The 26,775-nt window shown below is 47.2% G+C and overlaps 1 protein-coding gene and 2 long non-coding RNA genes across 9 annotated transcripts; 1 reads left to right on the top strand and 2 right to left on the bottom strand.

Moving 5' to 3' along the window:
• Window positions 1-4,189: 4,189 nt before the first annotated feature.
• On the top strand, window positions 4,190-10,582 carry LOC123164791 (uncharacterized). Of its 6 annotated transcripts, none has more exons than XR_006482642.1 (3): window positions 4,190-6,088; window positions 6,322-6,400; window positions 10,092-10,582. It is a non-coding gene; the product is annotated as an uncharacterized lncRNA (long non-coding RNA). The 6 variants fall into 6 exon arrangements; XR_006482643.1 differs by having other exon boundaries at window positions 6,322-6,381; XR_006482640.1 differs by having other exon boundaries at window positions 4,190-4,593.
• Window positions 10,583-16,758: 6,176 nt separating this feature from the next.
• Window positions 16,759-18,566, bottom strand: LOC123167613 (alpha-amylase type A isozyme-like). Of its 2 annotated transcripts, none has more exons than XM_044585453.1 (3): window positions 18,416-18,566; window positions 17,347-18,110; window positions 16,759-17,205 (listed from the first exon to the last, which is right to left on the bottom strand). In XM_044585453.1, the coding sequence occupies exons 1-3, from the start codon at window positions 18,501-18,503 to the stop codon at window positions 16,780-16,782; spliced, it is 1,278 nt and encodes a 425-aa protein (XP_044441388.1). In that variant the 5' UTR covers window positions 18,504-18,566; the 3' UTR covers window positions 16,759-16,779. The 2 variants fall into 2 exon arrangements, with proteins under 2 accessions (XP_044441388.1, XP_044441387.1); XM_044585452.1 differs by having other exon boundaries at window positions 17,296-18,110.
• An 88-nt stretch (window positions 18,567-18,654) lies between these two features.
• On the bottom strand, window positions 18,655-20,614 carry LOC123167614 (uncharacterized). Its single transcript, XR_006484005.1, has 3 exons — window positions 19,958-20,614; window positions 19,582-19,710; window positions 18,655-19,352 (listed from the first exon to the last, which is right to left on the bottom strand). It is a non-coding gene; the product is annotated as an uncharacterized lncRNA (long non-coding RNA).
• Window positions 20,615-26,775: the final 6,161 nt, after the last annotated feature.

A 26,775-nucleotide genomic window follows, 5' to 3' on the forward strand; every position in this document is an offset into this window, starting at 1 on the left:
AGCATTTCAAATGAACCTGAAATTGAAAAACCCTACAAATAAACTCTGAAAAGGTTGAAAGTTGGCATGGTATCATCATTTCACCCACATAGCATGTGCTAAAAAGTTGAGAGGGTCCCGGCAAAAGGTGGATGCACTTCGTGAACAAAATGGACAATCTCTTTCGAAGTATCAGGGTTTCGGAAGAAAACTCATCTGTTACAAAGGGATTTCATTTTCTTGAACTTATTTGAACTCCAGACTTTTTGTGTTTTCAAAATGCACCATTCAAAGCCACATCATCAATTTTCAACCCTTTTTGACTTCATTTGTTATTTTTCATGCAGTGACGGATTGTTTTGAGCTAAATGACCCTGAAATTGAAAAGCCCTACAAATGAGCTCTGAAAAGGTTGAAAGTTGGCATGGTATCATCATTTCACCCACATAGCATGCGCTAAAAAGTTGAGAGGGTTACGGCAAAAGTTGGATGCACTTCGTGAACAAAATGGACAATCTTTTTGAAGTATCAGGGTTTCGGACGAAAGCTCATCTATTACAAAGGGATTTCATTTTCTTGAACTTATTGTGTGTTCAAAATGAACCATTCAAAGCAGAGACTGATTTTGAATGGTGCATATTCAACACACAAAAAGTCTGTAAAGATCGCCAACCCCAACATAAAAAAATGAGCATAGATGCGCCTATAGAGAGAATCAACATAAATTCATAATAAATTTCTATGAATTTCAAAGAAATTTACTTTGAATTTAGGTCAAATTCTCTGTATAAGGGCATATATTTTCACTTTGAGAGGAGCTCAACAAGGCAGAGAGGGACGGGCTTATAAACCGGTGTGAGCGCCCTTCGGTTGGCGAGGTGGGACTAAACTCTGACCGCAACGAGGACCAACCCTTTAGTCCCGGTTTGTGGCACAAACCGGGACTAATGGTCATGGGCCAGGGGCGAGGCGCATTGGTCTCGGTTCATGCGTGGAACCGGGACCAAAAGGTCCAGACGAACCGGGACAAATGGCCCACGTGGCCCGGCCGGCCCCCTGGGCTCACGAACCGGGACAGTTGCCTCCTTTGGTCCCGATTCATGAGCGAACCGGGATTAATGGTATTACGAGGGCCGAACCAATGCCCTGTTTTCTACTAGTGATGGCGGGGCTCGCCGGAGCGGGCTGGGGCGAGGGCGTGCTGGTGCTCGGCCTTGTCGGAGCGCACAAGGGCGTGGGCGAGCTAGGGCCCATGGGGACGAGCATCAGTAGGAGCTACCGAATCTTTTCGTCAAAAGAAACTCTTCTTTGTGGAGGCTTTTGCCATGGTGGCTCTGAAATTGCAACTGGTCGTTTCTTTTATACCTTTCCTTCTTTATTACAAAAAAGACCGAAGTACCGTTTGCTCCTGTTGGCGTATCACACGCAATAGGGACATATGGGATCTAGTGGGGTAGTGTTAGGCTTAGGCTGGTCATAGTGGGGAGTAACTTTTTTTTGTTTTTTTTGTGGGAGATAGTGGGGAGTAACTTATACTAGTGTCATGTATATGATCCTAGTCTAAGTTACTACCTTCACAGTGCAAAGTAACATAGTACTAGTGTCATAGATGGTTTCATTTATTAGCTTGTAGACTCATCCTTTCTCAGGAAGCGCTATGTTACGGTAACATATTATGTTACTCTAAACACCTCTCTCCTCATTAACTATATGTCACATAAGCAAAATTTTCTTAAAATGCGCTATGTTATTACGTAAGTTATTCTCACTATGACTAGCCTTAGAGCTAATTGTTTGATTTCCCGTTCCCTAGTAATATTCTCATGTGTTTGTTGCAGCATTAGCAAACCGGAGCTCAAACGTCGGTCAGGCTCTATTTTCACTATGGATGGCTCTTGGAAGTGTCATCGGCTACATGGTCTGTCGTCTTTGGGAACTGGAAAGAGTACACACCTACTATTTCTATTTTCCTTTCATAAGTGTTTGTACTTATGGACATGCATGATGTGAGCATGTCCCTTATATATAGGTGGCTCCCCTAGCTGAGAACCTCGGGTTGCTGCGACTCGTGCGCTGATGTGAAGGGTGCGCTCTTGGCCGCAATGGTGACAAATATTTTTTGTTTTGTTTTTTCAAATGATGCTTGAACAAATTCCCTTTTATTTTGCCCTCATAATGTCATACTCAGATGAATGAGCGTAACTTACATAACTTGCATGAATGAGCGTACACAGACCTCAGATGTTGAACAGTTCCATTTACCTTAGATGTTGGAAAAGCCATGAATTAGAGTACATGCAACTTTTTTTGGCTGCGGGCTAGGTCCAATACATTACCTTAGATGTGGTGCAAGGCAAAAACTGTTTCGAGAAGTGTCTTAGTAGTTGGTGGTCGAAGAACCTTAGATGTGGTGCATTCCAACCTATGTCTATGCAAGTTTGAAAATTTGTTTTTTAGTGATAAGCTATCCTCCTTTTGATAAATAAATAAAAATTGAAAATGAGAGTCACACTACATAGAGATGTTTATATAGTTTACATTCTTTCTTGCCTATTACTGCTGTAATAATTGTGCCACATTGAAGGTTATAAGCTGTTCAATGATGAAGTGCATGCTTGACCTATTATAAGCTGTTCAATTTTGCCATACTATATGTTCTTACCTGTTACTACTTGTTACTTCTCTAGACAATGAATAGCGTGCTATCTGTTCAGGTCCTTCTCGGAGTCAGCGTAGCGATTACAGTGCTCCTCGCGAAGGAGCAGCCAATCGATGCCACCTCCATCGCTCCACGTTCCGGCGGCTGTCTTGCTTAGTGAACGGAACCAGCACCAGGGCTGGCCATGATCTTGGCGGCGTGGAGATGTGCAGCGCTACGGATGAAAATCATGTTCGGCTTTGGTCGGGCCGGCATCGATGGTATTTGTGGATGTCATTCCCTTCTTGGAGGCGTCGCCGTGTGTGTTGCCATTTGCCTCGTTGCGCGGTGGCGGCAATTGTCTCCGGGGCGAAAGCCTTGATTCGCAGGATCAGTATGATGGCGGTGTCTTTGATGCCGTTCCTCTGTTGAGAGCATTGTGCTGGGAGACGAGAGGCCCTTTGTTGCGCTCCTTCGGTGTTTGCGACTGCCCAGATCGCCCTTCCCCGGCGCTATGTACGGTCGTCGCTGGTTTATCCAAGGAAGATGTAGTTGCTGTTCTTCGGAGATGACCGGTGTTGGTCGCACGCGGCGAGGTTCGCGGTTTTGGGTAGGCTCATTGGCGTCGTAGTTGTGTGTGTGTGTGCGCGCGTGTGTGTGTGCGTGTGTGTGCGTGTGTGTTGTCAGTGGTGTTGCTACGCTCGTTGTTCGCAACGAGTGATAGATATTGTTGTATGTTTGTCCTTTTCTCCTTCTATAAAGCTAAGGTACACAATTTGCGTACTGTCGAAAAAAAAGCCAACTGAACCAAGGGACCATCTCAAGCCATTCAAGTCCATCCATCCCATGGTCACCAAGCAAAAACACCACATTACATAGCTACATCTACAGGCCTGCTTATACAAGCAACCGAACTTAATTACTTGCGAAGTCCCTTACCTCCCCGAGCTAGTGGCGACTGGCGACCGTGTGTACCAGGAGGTGGCTGCAGTGGCCGCCAAGCTCCGGCGGCACGAGATCCCCGTCCGGCGGCGACAGCCGCTCGCCGTGCGTCGGCGACGTCGGCTCCCATGCAGCGACGTTGCAAGCTCCGCGCGTGACTGTCCACCTAGCTGCGGCGACGAACGACTAGAGGTTGAGTGCCTAGGGTTGGAAATCAAGAGAAAAAATGTGTCTAGGGTTGCAAATAAATAATTAAAACCTGTCTACTCCTTTCGTCCTTTAAAAAATGTACTTCCAACTTTCTTAGTGTTTGACCGTATTTCTACAATTAGACATCAATATTTATGCCATCAAATTAGTAGCATTAGATTAATGATAAAATATATTTTCATTATGTACCTATTTGATTTCATAAATATTAATATATTTTTGCACAAACTTGGTCAAACTTTAAGATAGTTTGATCCTTCAATAAAGTTGGAAGTACACTCTTTGAAGGACGGAGGGAGTAGGGTTGAGTCCTGTAGCAGTAGGGCCTGGCTGGGTCGTGCAGGGCCGAATGCTTTTTCTCAACTTAACGTGCGGTCCAGTAATATAGGTCCATGTGTCCACGAACCGGCGCTAAAAAAAGGTGTCCACGAACCAGTACCAGCTGAAAAAAAAAAAACTCAGCCCTTCCCCTCTCCAAGCGCGCATTCCCTCGATCTGCTCGCCTCCGGTAAAGCGGCCGCCGTTCACCCTCTCTATCAACGTGCCCTGCTTGAGTTGCTTCCGGCGGTCCGACTCCATCGCCAGCAGGCCATCTAGGGTTCGCCGTCTGGTAGGTTCCCTCCACCGGCCGGCCGCCAGGCCCTCCGTCTCTCCGGCAGACGGCACCAAGAAGGCAAGAGCCGCCACCGCACGCACGCAGCCTGTGTATGTGAAAGACTTTTTTTTTTTGCCCTCTGATCCGTGATGGTCCTGGGCATCAGAGTTCAAATTAATACTTAAATCAAGGTGGATTCTGTAGCACAGGAGGCTGCAGAGGCGAGCAGGTGAGAGCTGCTGATTTTAGCAGTTACAAGTTGTTACCTATCGTTTTTTATGTGATTTCGTTCAAATTTAAGGATTGACAAAATTTAAGGATTGACAAGTCATTATAATTTCGAGTCCATCATGAGCTATTGTTAGGTGAAAATAACAAAGTGAAAAGGTTCGAGAAATCAGACTTGGTTTTGGCCTGAAGCTCAACACTAAAATATGCCATCAACTGACACAGTTACTCCATGAATGTGCTTGGATAGTCAACGTAGTTGTACTTTTTAATCTTTAGATTGTCATCTCTACTTGAGAAAAAGGGGAAGTGGCTTATAGGTCAAAACCACAGATCCAATGCTAAGCATTTATTATGTATACTGCGGTATATAAATTTCTCAAATTCGGTTGCTGCATATTTGGTGTTCTTATATAATGATATCCAACTGACAATGTTATGCTTACATTTACTTTAGGATGTGAGAGTTTGGCACAAAAGTTTGTCCAATTTAACCGGCAATGAGCATCTGCTTTAATTTGATTCTGCATTAATGAAGTTCGGAAACTGACATGCCTCTGAGAGACTGATACTTCTGGGTTGCTGCATCGGTGTGGGCCGCGACGGCGTGGTGGCAGTCCACGGTGGTGGTGCGGGGCGGTTCGTTGCGACGGTGGGACATGCTCCGGCGTCTGGCCATTGGCGAGCTGCTCGTGTGGATGCCCCTTGGTCCTCTAGCGGCAACAGGATGTGGTCTTTCCGGCGCCTCGCGTCGTTGGGCGAGTGTCCAGTTCCTACCAGATGCAGATCCAGGCCGGGAGCTGTGGTTGGGCGTTGCAGGGTGCGACTTTGGAGAGGTGACGGGTGGTGCCGATGCAGTCGGGCTGCCTGTTACCGGCAGGGGTGCGGACATCGACTTGGTCCGCTCCCGCTTCACCTCTTCTCCGACCTGCTGGCTCCCCGATCGATCTGGTTGTTTTGGTCGCTGCGGCCTTGTTGCCGGTCGGTGCATCTCATGCAGCGATGGAGGATCTATGGTGTGTCTTGTTACCTGGGCGGCGGCCCGGGTGGTAGGTGCTGCGGTGCTCGTGGGCTGACCTTGTGGCTCAGGTGCGGGCGGTTAGCGACCATGGCCGTGTGGGCGGTGTGGTGGCTGGCGTTTTGACGATCTGTTGTGGTGAAGACGGAGTTTGCTGCCGGGGTGAAAACCCTGTGGCTTGGCCAGGCCGATGGAGGCGGCGCCAGTGGACGTCGTCATCTTCCTGAAGTCTTCGTTGTGGTTACTCCTTTCCCTTTGTCATGCTCCGGATGAAAATCTAGATCTTTGGATCGGCCGGTGGCGGCGTTTTGTTCTGTCCTTCTTGAAGGCACTGTCTTGGAGCTCTCAGTTCATCGTCATTCAACTTCACCTCTTCGCGGGTTCTCCCGGAAGAGCTCCGGTGGCTCTTTAGCGTCTACTTCATGTCCTTCGGGGTGTTGTTGTTGTAGGCCTTTGGCACCTATGTATCCGGCCTAGGGTGAGTGTGTGTTCGTGTGTTGTGTTGTGGGTTGTATTGATCGGTTGTTGGTTGTTGCTTTATATATAAAGCCGGACGAAAGCCTTTTTCGGTAATGTGTATTTTGTTATCAAAAGATGCTGATGGATGCAGAAAGAAAGGGAACCAAAGGCTTTTTCTTTGAAGTTCATCTTAGAAATCATGTTATCTGTCAAAGTATAATACATTCAATGGCTTACTTGCTGTTTTTATAGGTGCTTCTTGCTGAACGAGCCGAGTGGATGTGCTCTTTCCTAAGGCCATAATCTGTTCAGGTAGCTGCTCTTTCTAAAGGTGAATGGCATGCTTTTTTTTATAGCTCTTTCATGCTTAATGAATTTTTCACATGGTCTATTCCCTAAGGTCAAAATGTGTTCAGGTAACTTCTCTTGGAAAAGGTATATTCATGCTTCGTTCTGTCATCTTTGCTGTTGAGTTTAGATTGAATAGCCATGTTCACCCTGCTTGAGTGATTAACATTTAAGACTATGTCCTACTGTTTTTTCAAGACTATTTATTTCCTCATTTGCTGTTCCTCTAGTTAATATTGGAGCTTTACCTCAAATAAAAAAAATATCCATACCAAAATGATGCTAAATAAACTGAAGTTCCCCAATAGAACGACAACTAAAAGTAATAAATATAGTTGAAACCTTTAAACACCATAAATAGAAGCAACATTCTAGTAAAAAGAAATAGCTGAACAAAATACATGCATTTCAGACCGATAGATGTGCCAACTCCTACATGTTTCTTATCTTTCAAATGTGTATGCATAGATTTTTGTCGCATTTCAAATGTGAACATATTCCGACAGATGATTTTAATTTTCACTAAATTACCCAGTGTGCAGGTGTACGGGTTGATGACTAGTTTATAAATAATGATATTTTTTAGTTCAGATAGCCTTTAGCATCCAGCATTTAATTTGCATACTTGTGTCTTTTTAAGCAATAGTTGTATTTTTGAAATTATTGTTTATTTTTTAGGAAATTATTCACTAAGTGACTTAGAATTCCAGTAAGAGATCAAATGAACTATAAGATGCAAGAAAGAAATTATTTATTATATTATTTTATATCTTTTGATCTTTGTGCTGTTACACGATCCAAACCAGAACCATAAAATTTGCTGAAGCAAATAAAAGTAGCATAGACATTAGAAGTAACTAGAATTATTACATGGAAGCGACATCAGAGCATTCTGCTGTCATAGCCGCAAGAAGCCTTGGCATTGGGGGCATATCGAGCTCCTTTACACCCTCAAGAACTCGGACCACTTCACCCATCGTTGGCCGGTCCAACTCATTATCCTGGATACACCAACATGCTACATTGCAAACTCTTTCAACCTCATCCAAGCTGAAGTCGCCATATAATTGTGGATCCACCAAGCTCTGCACATCTCCCTCGTGAAGCTTGTTGATGGCTTGCACAGGGAAATAAGCGACATGGTCGCTGCCGCTAGTGTGTACCACAGATGCATTCCTTCTTCCTGATATGATTTCCATCAGTACCATGCCAAAACTGTAAACATCGACTTTTGATGTAATAGCAACCCCGCTAAGCCACTCCGGGGCAAGATACCCCATTGTACCCCTGAATGTAGTTAGAACCCGGCTAAAATCCCTTCCTATGACCGATGCCAATCCAAAGTCCGCAATTTTCGGGACAAATGCTTCATTGAGGAGTACATTTTCTGGCTTGATATCACAGTGTATGATGCATTCGTGGCAACTCTGATGCAAGTAGGACAAACCTCTAGCAACTCCGATGGCTATTTGATATCTGGTGCTCCAGTCGAGGACTGTACCATTGCTCTCGAACAGATAGGAATCGAGAGAACCATTGCACATGTGTTCATATACAAGTAGCCTCTTCACCATGACAGCAGAAACCAACCAATTTCACCTGGTTGATGTGCTGGATCAGTCCAAGTGCACTTACCTCTGCCCTGAATTGCTTCTCTCCCTGACTCGCACCTTCAAGCCTTTTCACTGTTACACTAGTCTGGTCACTTAAAGCTCCCTTGAATACAGTACCAAAACCTCCGGCTCCCAGCTTCTCTGTGAAGTTTTTTGTAGCACGGCCCAAGTTGGCGTATCCAAAGGCAACAACGCCAACACTACCTTCATTGGTGGCATTTGAGGACACACCACACCAGCTGAATCTGTTCCTTGAGATCACTAGTAGCAGCATGAGCATTAGCAACCCAAAACCGATAACGCTTGCAGCAATAACAACTCCGGTTAGTACTGGTTTTCTTTTATCTCTTGTGGAACTTGGGAAATCTCTGGCGGCAAGGCGAATGTACAGAGTATATTCAGAGCGGATCTCGATGCCATCATCCTTGTTTACACTGAACAACTCCCCATGCCAAACAGAGCATTTGCTGTCTTCGTAGGAGTAAGCAGTGCAGGAGCAGTTGCTGAGACAGGCCGATTCGCATTCGCCCCGAGTTGCAGGAGCATCCTGTGAGCTCCGGGGGCCGTAGGGCAATGTGACACGAGCTATGGGGTGGAACACGTCTGTCGAACTCCTGTTGCCATTGCAATCCAGCGGAGTGCGTCTGGAGCACCCTCCTGTCCGATCACCCAGCTCCCAATCCTGAGGCGACGTCCTGGAGAAGCTCTCCATGCACTCGCAGGGCGGCTGCGCGCTGCCGGTGCAGACGGTGAACGGTCCGCAGGTGGCGTATGGGCGGCAGAGATCGATGGGCTGGACGTAGATGGTCTGCCATGCCTGGTTGGCCTGCGACCACACGTTCAGCTTGGTCTGACCAGACGTGTCGAGGGAGAGGAACGTGGAGGAGGCCTCGTCCGGTGAGGTGTACATGTAGTACTCCTCCTCGCTGTTGTCCACGGATTCCGGGACGACCAACCCTCTGGTCTGTGGGTTTATCTTCAGCAGCGCTCGGAGTGCTGGCATCTGCATCGGCGACTCTTCGGGCGACCACGACCAGTACACTTGGGAAGGGTAGCCTCGGTGCCCCACCATCACCATCCTGGTGCCATTGGTTTCCAGCCCCACGCTGAAGGAGCCGAGATCCGGGTCGACCCGGCTCTTCCACGAGATGCCGACGCGGTTCAGGCCGGTGACCTTGTTCCAGCCGATCTTGGCGCCGGGGAGCGCCACGTCGGTTGGGTCGTCGAAGCTCTGCCACAGCACCTCACTTGACGGGCTTTCTATGACGAGGTTTCCACTGCCCAAAAGGATGGCCTTGCCGCTGCTGCTGGTGGAGGTGGTGTTGGTTTTGTTACTGCTGGTGATGTGGCTGGACCAGACGACGGACTGGGTGGCGTTGTTTAAGATGACAAGGTTGCCATCTTCTGAAATTTGGAGCTGTGTTGCTCTCAGGTCGAGTCCGGCGATCGGCCTCTCCGGGTTGGCGACCCAGACCGGGGTAATGACATTGATCTTATTGAACCATATGGCAAGGTACCAACCGGGAGAGGTAGATGACTTACTAACGTTGCCGGCGCCGGGCTGGAAGAAGCCAAGCGCGAACTTGCCGGTGCTGGAAACGAGCTTGTCGCCGACGGCAAATGACTGGCCTGGCGCCAGAGTATCGTTTTCTGTGGCTGCGGTAGGAGGAATAGTTTGCACGGAGATGAGGAGGAGGAGGCTGAGGAACACGTGGAGAGTAGCCATGGCTGCTCTGCACGTATGTCTGCTTGCTCGGCCTCGGCTCTGCTATTCAACTAAGGAGGCCTAGGACTACAGGAGAGGCAACGTGAGGGAAGACAAGGCAGGCGAATAGGCGGCGACGCCGCTGCAAGCGGGTCAACTTAACCCAGCTGCTGCCACGAGAAAAATCATGCAAACTTTTTTCAGCATTCTATACATGTATGCATTTTTAATACGAAATACTATAAGTAGGCTGTAGCTACCATTTTGGGGGGGGGGGGGGGGGGTACCTGATCCGCTTGTTGTATACATGTTGTGTTGTCACATTACCTCATTCAACTTGTTGAACCACTTTGCAGGGACCACATCTCATCTGATTCAAAGAGATAAGCGCATGTGGTAGACACCGCAGCAAGTTGAAGAACCAACACTAGCAAGTAGCAACATGTGAAGAAGAAACAGTATATGGCACTCTGAACACTTAACTGTTCAAGGCATCATTACATCCACTCCGAACCGCTGACCTTTCTCGAATGTCTTATTTCTCCATGAAGTTATGGGGATAATACCATTTCATTCATGTACCGACGACGACCTTATTTGTTAGTATGCCCATAGCTGTTTCCTTTTCTTTTTGAAAAACAAGGTATATACAGAGCAGAGCAAGATTATTTCATGCAGTTAGCCATTGGTCTGTCTGAATGGTGAGCTATTTCAGAAACAATGAACAATGGTAGAGCACACCGTGTCAAACTCTTAGTATCATGTTGCTGTTGCCGAATGCTGATTGATTCTTGACAGCAGTGGCCACTTGACCACTTGTACTGGGTGCATGCGCTGTAGCACGCAATAGATGAGCATTTTGATGCACTATAACATGTAGTGGGTCTGGCTTGGCCAATCCCAGGGCCTGCAACGAAGCTTCGTCCTTGGAAGTTTATTTCCTTGGTCAACAATTGCAAGCCACAGACAACTGAACCTCATGCTTCAAGGACCATCTCGTCCCGTTCAAATCCATCCATCCCATGGTCACCAGGCAAAAGCATCTCATTTCCACGCCTTCCCGGTTTTCTCATTCCATACCTTTTTCTTTTTCTTTTAAGAAACTCTCATTCCATAGCTACATGCGTGTTTTTTTTTGAGCTACATGCATGCTACATAGTTCTTTTCTTTAGGGGAAACATACTCACTTTATTGCTTGAATAAAAGGTTTATAGGAATTACATTAATGCCATGTGGATTCAAAAACCACACATGACGCCCTTGAGATAGAGAAAGAGTATGTTTCGCTAAGCCATGAGCCTCCATATTTGAACAGCGCCCTTCATGAGCAAAAGAGCAAGAAGTAAAAGCTAAAGCTCGTTGGTTGATCTCATGGAGTATGGTCGCATTCGGTCCTTCAGATCCATTCGTCACGTCACTTACCACACCCTTACAATTAGTCGCAAGTTTAATCTTGGTGAATTGTAAATTCGTTGCCAGGGACAGACCCCCTCTCGACAGGCCACTGTCTCCAGAATTTCAGGACCACTCACTGATTCAAACATCACTCCAGAAGAACCCAAGTACACTCTTGATAAGCTGCGTGCAACTGCACTAATTGAACCTCGGGAGCCATCTCTGGCTACAGCCCCATCCACGTTAATTTTTTCAGCTGGGGACATTGCTAACGGGGGGCTCCTATATGGTGACCTACGCGCTAGAAAGGAGGGAAGCGCGCACCCCCTGCTCCCACGCGCGCTATCATGAGCTGGCCCATGGGTGGGGCGGGAAGACCCTTTATTTTTGTTTCTTTTTCTCTTTTTTCTGTTTATAGTTTTTTCCATTTTAAAATTAATTAAGAATTTAAAAAATTTGTGAATTGTGAAAAAATGTTCATGAATTCAAAAAAATATTAATGATTTGAAAAATGTTCAGGAACTGATAAATGTTCACGGATTAAAAATATATCATGATTTTAAACAATATGCTCATTAATTTTTCCGTAATTTGCAAAATATTCGAAAAATATACACAATTCCAAAAAACAATGTTCGTGAAATCCAAAAAATGTTCACTATTTAAAAAATATTCACGAATTTGTAAAACATGTTCGTAAATTTTAGAAATGATCCCGAATTCAAAAAATTATTTATGATTTAAAAATTATTCAAGTTTCAGAAAATGTTCACACATTTGAAAATGATAACAATTTTAAAAATATTCGTGAATTTAAAAAATATTCATGATTTAGCAAAATTTCAATGAATCTAATAAATGACTTCAATTTCAATAAAAAAATAAACAAACAAATTCAGTGAACATATTTTGAATTCAAAAAATGTTCTCCTCTGATTTAAAAAAATCGAATTTCAAAAAATGTTCATCCAATCTGAAAAAAGGTCATGGATTTTAGAAAAATTTCACAAAATATGGGAAGAAAAATGATAAATAAAATAAAAACATAAATATAAACATAAATAAAATAAAAACATAAATATAAATATAAAAGATAAAGGAATAATTAAAAAGAAAGGGAGAAAAAAGCGAATGAAATAACAAGAAAAAATAAATAAGAAAAACCAGTTTGGTAAGGTTCTAGTGGGCCGGCCCATGTACGCAACGGGGGAGCCTAGGGGTACGTGTAGTCGCTCGCGAGCTACCATAGCTATGTCTCGCATTCAGCGAGAGTTATGGATCACTCGCTGAATCGTCTGGAATAATCGGGCCAGTCCACTAGCGATTTTCTTTTTTGAAAAAATGAGTAAAAAAAGGTAGCGCGTGGCGGAATGAACTGCCACTGGGACCTCCTGGTTGCTTCGACACACTGATAGTTACCGAGGCAATATCAAATCCGTGTTAAGTAACTTGGGCGCAACCTACTAGAAGAAAAAGAGCTGGTTTTACACTAGTTTTCTGTTTTTTTTATTTCTTTCTCCATTTTCTTCTATTTTATTCGGGTTATCTTTTTTTCCTTGTCCTTTTTTTGATTTATTTCTTCGGTTTTCTTTTGGTTTATTTTATTTCTTTTTTGGTTTTCTTTGTTTCTTTTGGTTTTTCATTCTACATTTTTTGTATATGTCAACAACAATTTTCTACTACACATTTAATATTTTTCCAATACAAATTTAAAATTTTTGTAATACATAGTCCACATTTTTTCTATACAAATTTTTGAAAACATTTTTCAAGTGCTTGATTAACATTTTTTAATGCATAGTCAAAAAATTTCTTATACACACCTTTAATTTTTTTAAATGCTTGATTAACATTTTTCAAATAAATGATTATCATTTTTCTAATATTTGGCCAATATTTTGTCGATGCACATTTAATATTTTTCAAATGCTTTATCAACATGTTTTCAAATGCAAGATTAACATATTTTTGAATGGATGGTCAATATTTTTTTTGTACACATTTAACATTTTCCAAATGCTCGATTAACATTTTTGAAATCTTGACATATTTTCAAATGTTGGATTAACATTTTTATATACAATGATAAAAAATCATTATTTTGTAATGCATGGTCAACATTGTTTCTATACACATTTGAAATTTTCCTAATGCTTGGTTAACATTTTTAAATACTTGTTTAATATTTTTTTCAAATGCTTGATTAATATTTTTATATACATGATCAAAATATTTCATCATTTTTTGATACATGGTTAACTTATTTTATACACATCCAACATTTTTCAAATGCATAATTAATATTTTCAAAACATTATGTAAAGTATATTTATATATATGTTTAGAATATTTGAAACTGTAAAAAAAGTAAACATGGAATTAAAAGATGAAATAAAAATATAAAAAAATAGTAAAGAGAACGAGGCAGTGTACTACCATGAACTGGGCCGGTCCATATGCTCGCGCGCACTGGGAGTCACTTCAGTGACTTGGAAGCTCGACTCAGTGAACACGAGACATAGGCACGCCCCTCACGAGCGACCTACACGCCGAATAGGAGATGCCTTGCTGACAGTTCCCAGATTACCTAGCTACATGCGTGCTTATTACAAGCAACCGAACTTGCCAGCTAGAAGTAGTGGAAATAAGGTCTCAAGAAGATCATGAGAGGCCCACATCAGCCCGGCCTGCAGCTGGATGGTAACACGCTCTCTTAATCATTGATATTCTAGCTTTTGCTTTAAGTCAAAGTTTCAAACTTCGATCAACTTTATATGAATAAATAGCAACGTTTATGACACTAAATTAGTACCAGTAGATACATTTGGAAATGCACTTTCATAATATACCAATTTGATGGCATATACGTTACTACTTTTTTCTATATAGTTGGTCAAAATTTTGAAAACTTTGACTTAGGACAAAAGTTAGATGTACATTTATTCGTGAACGGAGTGAGTATCTTGTCACTTTGCCAGCTCGAGATGTTCAAAGAGGAAGCCCAGAGCCTCCCAGGCTGTCGCCACGCTGTCTAGAAAGAGTGCCGCGTCGCTGATCAACAAACGGCCGGTCTGGCAGGTGAACAAAGAGCACAAATGGTCATCGCCAAGTGCGTTGGCTATCTACTTGCCGCTTTGGCAGGAGGCCATGGCCAAACTCGACGGAGGTTGGTCGCCTGGTCGATGTTCCTCCCTGATTGATCAATGGATACTACAATTTTAATATACTGTGTTGGAAGGTGTGAGGTCTCAACGCCGGTACCCGTTGAGACTGTCATGGATACAGTCGTGGTTTCAAATGGGTTCATTATGTGTTTACATGATACCGAAATAACTGAAGTTTTTAGTAGAAAAAAAATCTATCTATTCATTATCTGATGGTTGCACAAGAAACATTAGGTCGAAAAACAAATACATGCAGATCCGTAGACCACCTAGCGACAACTACATGCACAAGAGTGAGCCGAAGGTGCGGCCGTCATCGTCCCTCCCTCATCATAGCAGGACAAATTTGTCATAGACAGACAGAAAGTCGTCATGCTAAGACCAACAGAACCAGCGCACCAGAATAACAACTGCCGCCGATGAAAAAAGCACAAATCAGAAGGATCCAATTCATAGAGACATGAATGAAGATTGGATCCACGGAGATCCACCTATCTGAACCACGGGTCAAAAGTCCTCCATGTCACCATTGTGTTTGTGTATCTCTAAACCCATCTCTCTACATTACTGTCACTTGCAATGTCTTTACTTTCCATTGCCTATACTCTAAACTTGTACGTGTAGGGTGTTATTTGACTTGCTAGGTAGTAAAGCTAAATCAGCCAAGAATTAAAATTAAAAAATAGTCCTTTTATTTTGACAATTAATCTTTTTTTATAACACGCACAAGCATGTGTATTGTCTATTGATAAGAGAGGGCAAGACGCCTGTCCAGAGTTTTACAAAGGCCGACTGCCTCCACATGTACGATATAACAACTACTTGCTACTCACCTGCCTAGCTAGTTTGCCTAAAAAGAAAAAAAAACCTGCCTAGCTAGTTCCGCAAAGTGTGGTGACAAATCACCTCTAAACAAGCCGGCCACAGCCCAAGACTTACTCTCGTCCAAGATCCTCCGTAGCACTAAAGCCGTAGAAGGTGTCATTGCGATGTTTCCACATAGTCCGGAACACCAACAACATCATCGAATTGAAATCTTTCCGGGCTATTGCTTGAGGCATGTGGGAGGTCCAGGCAAGAAGCGTGTCCGACGCCATAGGCATCCACTCTTTCGCATCCCAAGCGTCCAAAACCTCAAAGTCATACTTTCAATCCCCTCTTTAGACATACCTTCGATCCTACAAAAAGATATAGCCGCCACTTATGTCATAGTGCTTGTCGGAGAGCCAACCATGCGGATCAGCACCCGGGAACCGCTTCCCCAGTATCCATGTCCAGAGACACCAAAAACTGCCACATCATAGCAAACCAATCACGGTAGGAGGAGCAGATGCACTTCCATCCACTCCTAGCCCGGCAACCACCGAGTTTGAGTCAACGCCTCCACTGTAGGAAGCGCCCACACGTGCGTCCCCGGCCAATCCCGATGGACCTGGGGGGACACGAACGAGAGAAGGCTGACGGACGCCGCCAAACAAGCCCTGACCATAGCCCTCTGGCCTTGTACCAGGCAAGCTCGCATGACGCCACGTTTGTGGCCTTCGGTGTCGATCCGTCCATCAGTGCACTAATTCCACGACCACCGCCGCCGCCCATGAGGAGAGGAACATCATCGCCCGTAACCACCACTCAGTCCGAGCCCAACCTTACCCACCCAGAGCGATCGCTCTGACCCGCCTCGGGCCGAGTTCTAGTCCGCCTGAGCGCGAGCCCTAGGTCAACCGCCGTCGGCGCCTTGGACATAGGAGAAGGAAGAGCGCTGCCTACCGGAGCACTCTTGCCAGGTTCACGCCGCCATCACCACAACAGACTCACACCGCCACCCACGGCCGGCCACCGAGACTCACGTGCCAGCCAGCCACACCGCATCCACTGGCTGCTAGTATGGTGCTGCCCAAGTAGCACAGCCACCAAGACCAACCCACTCACGCCACCCGCGGCAAGCCAGATGCTAGATCCGGGTCGTGCCCATCCCTAGCCGCTGCCACCATGGGCAAGATCTAGCTTTGCGATGCCTTCCACGCCCATGGCAGACTCTTGCGACCCCGCCACGCCGCCTGCCATCGCACCGTTGCGCCCTCCGCCAGCCCACTCATTCACCACTGAGCAGGAGGACAAGAGGTCCTGGCGGCAGCGGCGAGCAGAGGATAAAGAAGGGAGAGGTTGCCACGGCCGGCGGCTAGCCCCCCCCCCCCCCTCCCCGACATGGCGACGAGACTGAATCTTCTTGTTCCAAAACAAATTTATGCATGAGCATCCAACAGATACCTCAGCACAGTCGATGCTATATCCGTGAGATCTTATATTAAAATCCATACAATTTTTTTTCCTTTCAATTGTTTTCTTCTCTCTTGCATGTTATGTCAGTTGTTTTCTTCTCTCTTGCATGTTATGTCACTTGACTAGCCATACCCAACTCAGCGTCTTATCATGCACATGGCAAATGGCGTAATTGCCTCTTATACCTCTTCATATCCTCAGTGCTTTATTTACTACAGTCGTGTGAGCAATTCGTAGAGCTCATCAATTTTGGGCAGACGTATACATAGTTAATAATATCTGCGTGTCTATAGCAGAACTGCAGAAGTGAATCATTTGCTTCAGAAAATTCATGGTCGGTCGAATTGTGGATCAGTGGAGGCTTCAGCTCCGTTGTACTGTTGCCGCGGCACCAGACGGCGTAGCCGTTGCCGTGCGCCGACGTTGCGAACCCAACCGGGATCACCGCCCCGACGTCGTATCTGGACCCGATCTTCACCACCACCTTGCCGTCGATCTCGGCGACGTAGGCGTCTCCTTCGTGCATGAGGATCTTGAGTGCGCTCATCGCCGTGATGCCGTTGCGCTTCCTGATCGCCATCAGCGCCGCGATCTCATCCTTGAAACCCCAGGTGAAGAAATGGTCGTAGAACTGCGAATCATCGAGACAACAGATTTTAGTTTCCTGAATGAGTGGTCATGAATCATGGGGTGGGGTGGGTTCCAAAGTTGGTTTGTTTACGATGCATGGGGTGCCGGGGTGGGTGAGGATGTACGCGTAGCCCTGCATGACCTTGTCGGAGGGGAATGGCCACATGGCCTGCGTGGAGCCTGTGTCGTGGTTGTCGACGCAGGTGACGGCCTTGGCCGGCCACCACCCCATCACGCCGGGGGCCTTCCCCTGCGGGTCGATCAGCCGCCACAGCTCGCCCTCCACCGCGGCGTTCAATATCCCCTTGGTCGTGAAGTCGAACACCATGCCCGCCGACGCCGCGCCGCCCACCTTGTCCACCCAGTTCACCAGATTCTGCCGGTGCGCGTCCTGGTCGTAGTTGGGCTTGCCGTCGCCGCCGGTGGCCATGTTGTCCCACACCTCGGCTACGGCGAGGCTCGGGGACGTGCCTTCGATGTACACCTTGGCCATCTCCGGCGAGTAGCCCCTGGCGAAGTCGAGCCGCCACGCGTCGAAGCCGAGGTCGCTCTTGAGCCAGAGGAGCCACTCCTTGAGCTCGCGCTGGACGCGGTCGTTGAGGTGGTCGATGTCGGGCGCGGCGGCGAAGTCGGCGCCGGTGTCGAGGTTGGTGGTGCCGTCGGAGTAGGTGGTGTCGTCGCGGCAGATCATGTGGGGGCCCCAGTCGAGGCGGCCGTCGGAGGTGCCGCCCTCGAAGATGCAGTAGATGCCGCGGCTGTCCTTGTAGTCGGCGCAGCGGTGGTTGATGACGATGTCGGCGATCGCCTGCACGCCCTTGCCGTGGAGCGCGCGGATGAGCGACTTGAGCTCCGCCGCGTTGCCGTACTTGGACGCGTCGATGTCGTACAGCCGACCAGGCATGTAACCTGCACCCAAGTCGATCGGTTTAGTTTGTATACTGTATACTTCGTGTTCGTGATCGTATTTGCACATTTTTTTCTTTATACCGCAGCTGGTACAATTTCATCGAAAAATAGAGTAGAAAAATGCTTTTGGTAGCTGTCGAAACATCGTGCTGAACGAAATAATTAATGAGTTTGCAATCACAATCGAACTTAGCATGTTGTCACCGCCACGCTTCTATGATTCCTTCCCTTTTTTTGGTTGCCTCTAGATGTTGAGACACGAATGATTTAGTGGGAAGAGGGAGGGAGAGACTGGAGGAGGAGACCTTGGGTGGAGATGGAATGCGAGGGCGGCGGCAGCCAGACGTGAGTTACTCCGGCGGCGGCGATGTCGTCGACCTTGCCCATCATCATGTTGTACCATCCGCCACTCTGCTTCCACGACTCCCAGTTGAACCCCTGCAACAAGATTATGGCATGAACATACATCCATTATGCTCCCACGGTTAATTAAGCTCCTTAAATACATGAATCAAAAAGGAACCATGAGCGTGCGTACCTGAAAGAGGACTTGATGGCCGGACGCAAACCCGGCGAGCAGCAGCAGCAGAGAGAAGCAGCACAGGTGGCTGCCGTTCTTCCCCATCGCGCGCGCTGCTGTCGATCTCACACTGTTCCCTGCACTCTTCTTCTCTGGATGAACTAGATAGGGGGCGCGGCTTGCCGCGCGTTGCCCGCCAGACGGCGGGCAACAAAAAATGCTAATCGTTTGAAAAAAAACTATTAATTTTCGTATTAAGTATCTCTGTGAATACATAATTTTAAATCAGATGGTGAATGAAGAGACAGCTAAATTTATACATAGAAACCAACATATCTGCCATTGGCAGACATGATAGCTCTTTTGTATGATCATAACGGAGAAGAGAATGTAGAGAGGATACATATTTTGCATGATCACAACATTCATTAAAAAAAGGGGATAGGAGGGCATGGTTTGCCATACATTACGTGTGAAAATGATGGGCAGATGGAAGCAAGGAACAAAACTGACATTTGATAAGGAGAGCACAGTACAATGACAACATTTAACAGGAGGGCATAGCAAAAAGTGATCCACTGGTTTATAAGGAGCAGTATGATCAAGGTTGAATTCATATGTTACACGAGTGTAAGCAAAGCTGAAGGCCACATGATTGAAATACTTGGTTCTAAGTAGATGATAGAAGCCTTCCTTCTGACAGTTGTAATGACGGTCGGAAGCTGCAGGGAGGAATTTTTAGCATGGTGACATATCTTGTAGCTGATATAGAAAATGAATGTAGAAAGTTTAAAGTGAAATGTAAAATAAATCCAACTTTCTATAACATGCATCTGAAGTTAACCATGTTGACCAGTGAGGGCATCCTAAAGATTTTAGTATCACCACGAAGCACAAAACAACCACACGATGTCAATGATTGCCAGGTGCGGCAATATCACAATACTGTACCTTCCTAGAATCTCCAGAAGCGCGTAACTTTTCTACAGTCCTCAGGGCCAGCAAGCCGCCATCATCATGACCAACTAAAATGACCGAGCCCAAGCCCATATCTGAGCAAAATGAAATCAGAAGATCAACCTACACAAGGGCATACAAAATGGTGTTTTGAAAACATGATCACGCTGTTTGAAATAAAGAGGAAAAGGTTATGTAGTTCAAAGTGAATTTATTTAAAGTTGCAGTGACAATACAATCTCTCAATGACACATAATATTCTCAAGATAAAATGTCTCTCTGAGGGTGGAAACTAAAAGCATTCAGGCAATAGCACTTACTATAAAATTAATTATCACAAAAGAATATTTTGGAGAAGACAACATTTCACCTAGTACGCGTCATCCATGACGGTGTGGAAGAGGCCAGAGAGGAAGACGACCCTGCGATCCGTGCTTGCCGAGAAGAGGCCGGTCCAGGTTCAGCACGCCTCGTCTAGAGCGCCACCATGATGGACCTCGTCGACAAAAGAGAGAACCAATTACTTGGATTAAGATAAAAACATGAGCCAAAGCAGAGCATAACTTCATAAATGTGATCATTTTTAGCATCATCTCCTAGAGGAAGAAAAAATCGAAGAGGCCGCTATATGTACAGATAAACACACTGGCATCTGCCACGCACGTCTAGCAAGACAACAATAAGCATGTGCCTATCTACTATAAATAGAGTGTCATTTAAATCTGATTACAGGACACAAGCAAGATCGTGATCCTCTCTCTCTCTCTCTCTCTAGAAAATATAGAATTATCCAACATGTAAGGGGTGAACCACCATCACGACACCAGCATCTAGAATAAGTTGATTTGCAGAGGCATGGCCACTAAGAATAATGCATAACAATGATTTATTTCCCCTAGATATAAGGGGAGGCCTCAAACAAAATCCTTTACTTCCATAGCACATCATACCATGCCCCATTAAAAGAGTTCTTCAAAATACCTTGCAAGCGCCAGATCGAACAGGGAACAACAGAGGAGGCCACCCGCGGTTGCTGCCAAAATTATACAAATTGATTAAGACTAACAACTAATGCTTGGAAAGGGCATCATTTCTGCTGTAGGAATCTGAGAGGCACAAAAAAGTTGTTCTAAGTTGACCGGGCAAAACATATAGTCAGTGTAAGCCCAAAAGAAGCAGACCAACAATATGCATATGTAGAAAGGTTAATCACACTACCCTGCCACCGGCTCGTCTCCAATAGCACTTGGATGAGAACAAAACTTCATTTCCAGATAGCAAGGACACATCCTTGGGCCAAATCCAGACCATTTCTAAATATATGTTTTTAATCTATGTAATGTATTATATGTGATGGCTAATCTTCTGTGCAGAGTACTTGGATTTTTGTCAAACACCTTGTGGGCATACATGAAACCGGATCAGCAGTAAGAAAATTATGATGAGGATTAAAGAGAAAGAGAGAGAGAGAGAGGACGAACACGAGGATGACGGCCGGAGTGCCGCGGTGGACCGGAGGAAGAAGCGACACCACGGCGGCAGAGCTCTCCTTAACGCCACCACGCCTCTCCCTGCCAGAGGGGGTGGGTGATGGTCAAGGACGGGGCAGCCGCGGGCGCTAGCACAGGCGCGTGGGCACCGCCGCCGTGGCTCACCTCGCCACGAAGTCCTGGTTCCTCTCAGATGCGGCCTAGGAGGACGCTCTCTCGCGTAGTGCGGCGGCTGCTCGTGCTGCCTCTGCTGAGCACCGCGGAGGAGGAGAGGTCACCACGGAAGAGAAGGAGGAGGTCGAGGCGGCGGCCAGCTGGGTGAAGGAGATGGCGGCGGCGTGGGATTGGCTCTCGTCGATCTCGCAGAAGACGGGACGACGGCGCGTCAGCCTCGTCGCCTGCAACCCCCATCTCCTTCTCTCTAGATGAGCGGCCTGAGCTCGAGGATGGGTGCCTGGGCAAGCGGCGGCGGTGGCGGCCGTCGGCGGGGAAGGGAGGCGGGCGCGGGCCTAGGGTTTGGAGGGGGAGAGAGAGGCGAGGCGGGGGGAAGAGGAGAGGGGTGACGAGTGGGAGAGGAGGGGGCGAGTGCGGGACGAGGAAGGCAGCGGCTAGGTCGTCTCCACAGGAGCGGCTGGCTTTTATATCCCTGTGAGTGAAATGACGAAAATGCCCCCGGCGGGGCAGGCTATTTACGCGCGGTGGCATGAAGGAGATGGTAACTATTCATTGTAGCAGTAACTTTTTTCGATCCAACGGCCAAGGTCTTTCACGAGCGAGATCCGACGGTCCTAAACGCATCAAGAAACGATCCGACGGCCGACATTCGCTAAGCTCTGAGAACGCTCATGTTCTCCCTAGATACTTATTTCTTCGATCCAACGGCCAAGGTCTTTCATGAGCGAGATCCGACGGTCCTAAACGCATCAAGAAAACGATCCGACGGCCGACATTCGCTAACCTCTGAGAACGCTCATGTTCTCCCTAAATACTTATTCCTGGATGATTGGCTAGGCTGGTGATTGATGGCTACAAGTGTTCGACGTGCTTGGTATTTATAGGCAGTCGACGCCATGGCAGTATTTAACACGAGCTACGTCCCCGTGGAGTGTTGCTGGAGGCACTGCATGGATACCAGACTCTGTTACGATAAAAGGTGCAACAGATGATGGTCAAGTCAATCCGGGCTGGCACAAATTCCATGGGAAAAGATAGCACTATCCAAGTTGGGATCGAAATCCAGCGTTGCCCTTATTTTTTGGACCCCTTAGTTGGCGAATGTTCGCCAAGAGGGGGTGACATTTGCGAACGATTTCGTTGGCATTTTAAGTTGTGAGGGAATGACAGTTTTTTCAGACCAACATCATAGTTTCTGTTAGAGAAGACAATTTTTCATTTAAAACTGCCACTGTTTGCTCTCGTCTCAGAGTTAAAACTGCGTTGGAGTTGGCTTTTGTATCTTTCTGTAGTCTGTATGCTGTTGATTCAAACTCCACTATCTTGGCACATGTTATGTGGCTTTGGTCAAGGGCTATCATGGTTAGATCATGTCGACACAACCGATCAATTTTTTGAGCTGGAATGTCAGGGGCCTCAATTGCCCTGATAGGCGGTCGACAGTCAACGCCACTATCGCTTCCTCCTCTTGCCATGTTGTGTGCCTCCAAGAGACGAAGCTCGACAATATCGACCCGTTCACAGCGGCTTTTTTGGGGGGCCATAGACTGCCCAGCTTTGCGTAGCGTCCGGCAAATGGCACCATGGGGGTATCCTGCTCCTTTGGGATGATCTCTTGGTGGAACTGTCCGACATCACCGTTGCTACCTTCTGCCTCTCGGCCATGATTCGGGTCCGTGACTCGGGCGTGAGCTTCAAGCTAACCACCATCTACGGCCCTACCGACCACTCGCTCAAAGATGTGTTCTTTGCTGAGCTTGTTGCACAGAAGCCACCTGCGGGGGTGGCTTGGTTAGCCTTCGGGGATTTCAACCAGATTTACCGAGCTAGGGACAAGAACAAGCGGAACGTAAATTGCAACCGAATCAACCGGTTCCGGGCTTCTCTCCATGAGTGTGAGCTCGAAGAAATCCATCTCCAGAACATGAGGTTCACCTGGAGCAATGAGAGGTCAAATCCTACCTTGTGCAAGCTTGACTCTTTCTTTTGCAATGCGGAGTGGGACACAACCTTTGATGATCACGTTCTCCATGCGCTATCTTCGTCTCTCTCTGACCATTGCCCCCTTCTGCTTGCCGAGGATAAGGGGCCGCGGAGGCCTAGGACCTTTAGATTCGAGAATTTTTGGGCGTCTATGCCCGGATTCACCGAAGTGGTCCAAAAGGCCTGGGCAGAGCCAGTTGAGCACACCGACCCTTACATTCTGCTTTTCCACAAGCTAAAGAAGACGGCCATGCGGCTCTCGGAGTGGAGTAGAGGCCTCTTCTCCAAGGCTAAGGTCCATCTTCACGCCTCCCTATTGGTTATCCTTCGCCTCGACATTGCCCAGAAGAGCAGGCTTCTCTCCCCTGAGGAGCGTGACCTTCGTGCTCGCCTTAAGAGAAGGGTGATAAGCTTGGCCGTGCTTGAGAAAGCACGCAAAAAGCAGTGTGCCCGAATCGCTAACATCAAAGAAGGAGATGCCAACACCAAGTTCTTTCACCGTCGAGTCAACGCGCGGAGGAGAAAAAACCACATCCACCGCATCATGAACGATCAAGGGTGGGTAACCGAACACAAGGCCAAGGAGAAGATAATCCATGACCACTTCTCGCATGTCATGAAAAGAGGAAACGGCAGTACGACGGACTTCAATTGGGAGGAGCTCAATCTGGAGTCGCATGACCTGCACGAGCTTGATGCACCCTTCACTGAGGAGGAGGTCCTCAAGGCAATAAATAGCATGCCTAGCGACAAGGCCCCGGGGCCGGATGGCTTCACCGGCCTGTTCTTCAAGAAGTGTTGGGCCATCGTCAAGCTCGACCTCATGGCGGTGATCCAGCGCTTCGACTCCCTACACACAACAAACCTCCACTGGCTCAACTCTGCGAATATTGTGTTGCTTCCCAAGAAGGATGGGGCGGAGAGCATCGTTGACTTCAGGCCTATTAGTCTCATTCATGCGGTCGCCAAGCTCATCGCCAAAGTGCTCTCTAGTAGGCTTGGACCGCACATGTCCGCCCTCGTCTCCAACGCCCAAAGTGCCTTCATCAAAACGCGGAGTATCCATGACAACTTCATGTCTGTTAGGAACCTTGCTCGTCGCCTGCACAAGAGCAAGACCCCTTCTCTCCTGTTCAAGCTGGATATTCGCAAGGCCTTTGACTCCGTCAAGTGGGAGTATTTGCTTGACCTCCTGCGGAGGCGTGGCTTCCCTAGCAAATTTCGGGAGTGGATTGCGGCTCTCCTTTGTTCCTCATCTTCGAGGGTTCTCTTGAATGGGGTAGCCGGCTCTCCCATCAAGCATGGCCAAGGGCTTCGGCAGGGGGACCCCATCTCTCCTCTCCTTTTTGTCATTGCCATCGACCCTTTGAAGCAAATCCTCGACACGGCAACTAGGAAAGGCCTTCTGCACAAGATCCGTGGGAGAGGGGTCATCGTGCGTACCTCTCTTTACGCGGACGATGCGGCTGTGTTTGTTGCGCCCATCAAAAGAGATGTGGACAACCTGGCGGCCATTCTGAGGGGATTCGGGGACGTCACCGGTCTGTGCACTAACTTCCATAAGAGCTCAATGGTGCCCATTAGATGTGGCAACCTCGACTTGGACCGCATAACCCATGGGCTGCCGGCTGTTAGGGCTGCCTTTCCGCTCCGTTATTTGGGGCTACCGCTGTCGATTTGGAGGCTGAAGCTTGCTGATCTTCAATTCTTAGTGGATAAAGTGGCGAGTAGATTGACAACATATGAGGGCCAAAACATCACCACCATTGGACGCGCGGCGCTCGTCAAGTCGGTTCTCGCTTCCCAAGTCATCTACTTCATCACGCCGCTTGTCATACAAACCACCATCCTGCAAAACATTGACAAACTCGAGCGGGCATTCCTTTGGTCGGGATCGGATAAGACAACTGGGGCAAAGTGCAAGGTCAATTGGGACACTGTCAGTAGGCCGCTTGACTATGGTGGGCTTGGGGTCCTAAACACCTTCAAGTTCGCGCAGGCCTTGCGTCTGCGGTGGCCTTGGTATGAGTGGAAGGAGCCCACAAAGCTATGGGTTGGAGGTGGGAACCCGTGTGATGAGGATGACCTAAATTTTTTCTACGCATGTACCACCATCACGGTTGGCAATGGTGCGCGGACACCTTTTTGGGACTCTCCTTGGCTTCTGGGTCGCAAGCCCAGAGACATCGCTCCGCTCATTTATGAGGCTTCCTCGCGGAAGTGCTGGAAGGTGCGGGAGGCTCTCAAGGAGAGCGCGTGGATTCTCAAAATCAGGCCACCTACACCGGCCTCCATTGAGCATGTTTCACAATTCTTCACCCTATGGACGCTGCTCCAAGAGGTCCACCTTGATGAGCTTGCCGACGATGACATCCTTTGGAAGCACACGGCTTCCGGGAACTACTCCGCGGCCTCCGCGTACAGGGCGCAGTTTTTGGGCTTGGTCCTCTCCCCCATGGACCAAATGGTTTGGAAGGTTTGGGCCCCTCCGAAAGTCAAGTTCTTTGCTTGGCTCGCGCTTCAAGATAGGATCTGGACTGCAGACAGATTTCAGAGGCGAGGCTGGCCAAACTGTGGCCCTTGTCCCTTGTGCAGAGGGGTGCAGGAATGCGGTCCCCATCTATTCTTCAGATGCCGCTTCACCCTCAGGCTCTGGAACATGGTGATTCAGAAGCTCTGCATCCACGACGGGGACACGTCCGCATGGCACTGGTACGACTCCATCAAGGAATGGTGGGCGAGTTTGAGCGCCGAGGGCACCGCCAACCGAAAAGCGAAGGCTTCGATAACCATGTTGGTTTCATGGGTGATCTGGAATGAGCGTAATGCAAGGGTGTTTAGACACAAGAGTGCCCCTCCGCATGTTTTGCTAAACAATGTGATCGAAGAGTCTAACCTTTGGGTTAAAGCCGGAGCGAAAAAATTAGGGTCTTTCTTATTGCGAGAGTAATTGCCATGCCGTTTCTTGGCACTGTGTTGTAACAAACTCTTTCTCCTCCTCATTTAATATATGAGGCAAATCTTATGCCTCTGTTTAAAAAAAAAACTGTTATCGAAAGGGGTTCGTTTGCCACTCCTCGCCCAGCGTCGTCAAATAGGATTTCTGTACCTTTTTGGATAACTGATTTTCCAATTGAACATAGTGCAAGATTTTTCATGTTTCCATGACAGGAAACTCAATGCAAAAATGTATCTGTACACGCAGAGCAGATAAACTGTTGTCTGTTGTTAATATGGTGCAGCAACAGAAATATTAGCACACCAGAGGATACTCCTTTTTGGGTTGAGAAACCAACGGCGGAGAACGAAGCCGTAGATGAATGGTTTGCAGATATCTCCAAGGTTTTGGTGGGTGTACGTACGTGACGACGCATCGGAAGAGCTAACCGTGGTGTCAGTGTTGCGTGACTTCGCGAGCGAATGTGATCGTGACACTTCGATGTTGTTCACGCTCCGCAGCACACGATCGAGGGATAATTAATTGATCAGGGTACGTGCGTATTGTCAGCAAACAACATATATTGAGATTGTTTACGTCTGG

Source organism: Triticum aestivum, chromosome 7D (assembly GCF_018294505.1).
Source record: "Triticum aestivum cultivar Chinese Spring chromosome 7D, IWGSC CS RefSeq v2.1, whole genome shotgun sequence".
NCBI classification, from domain to species: domain Eukaryota; kingdom Viridiplantae; phylum Streptophyta; class Magnoliopsida; order Poales; family Poaceae; genus Triticum; species Triticum aestivum.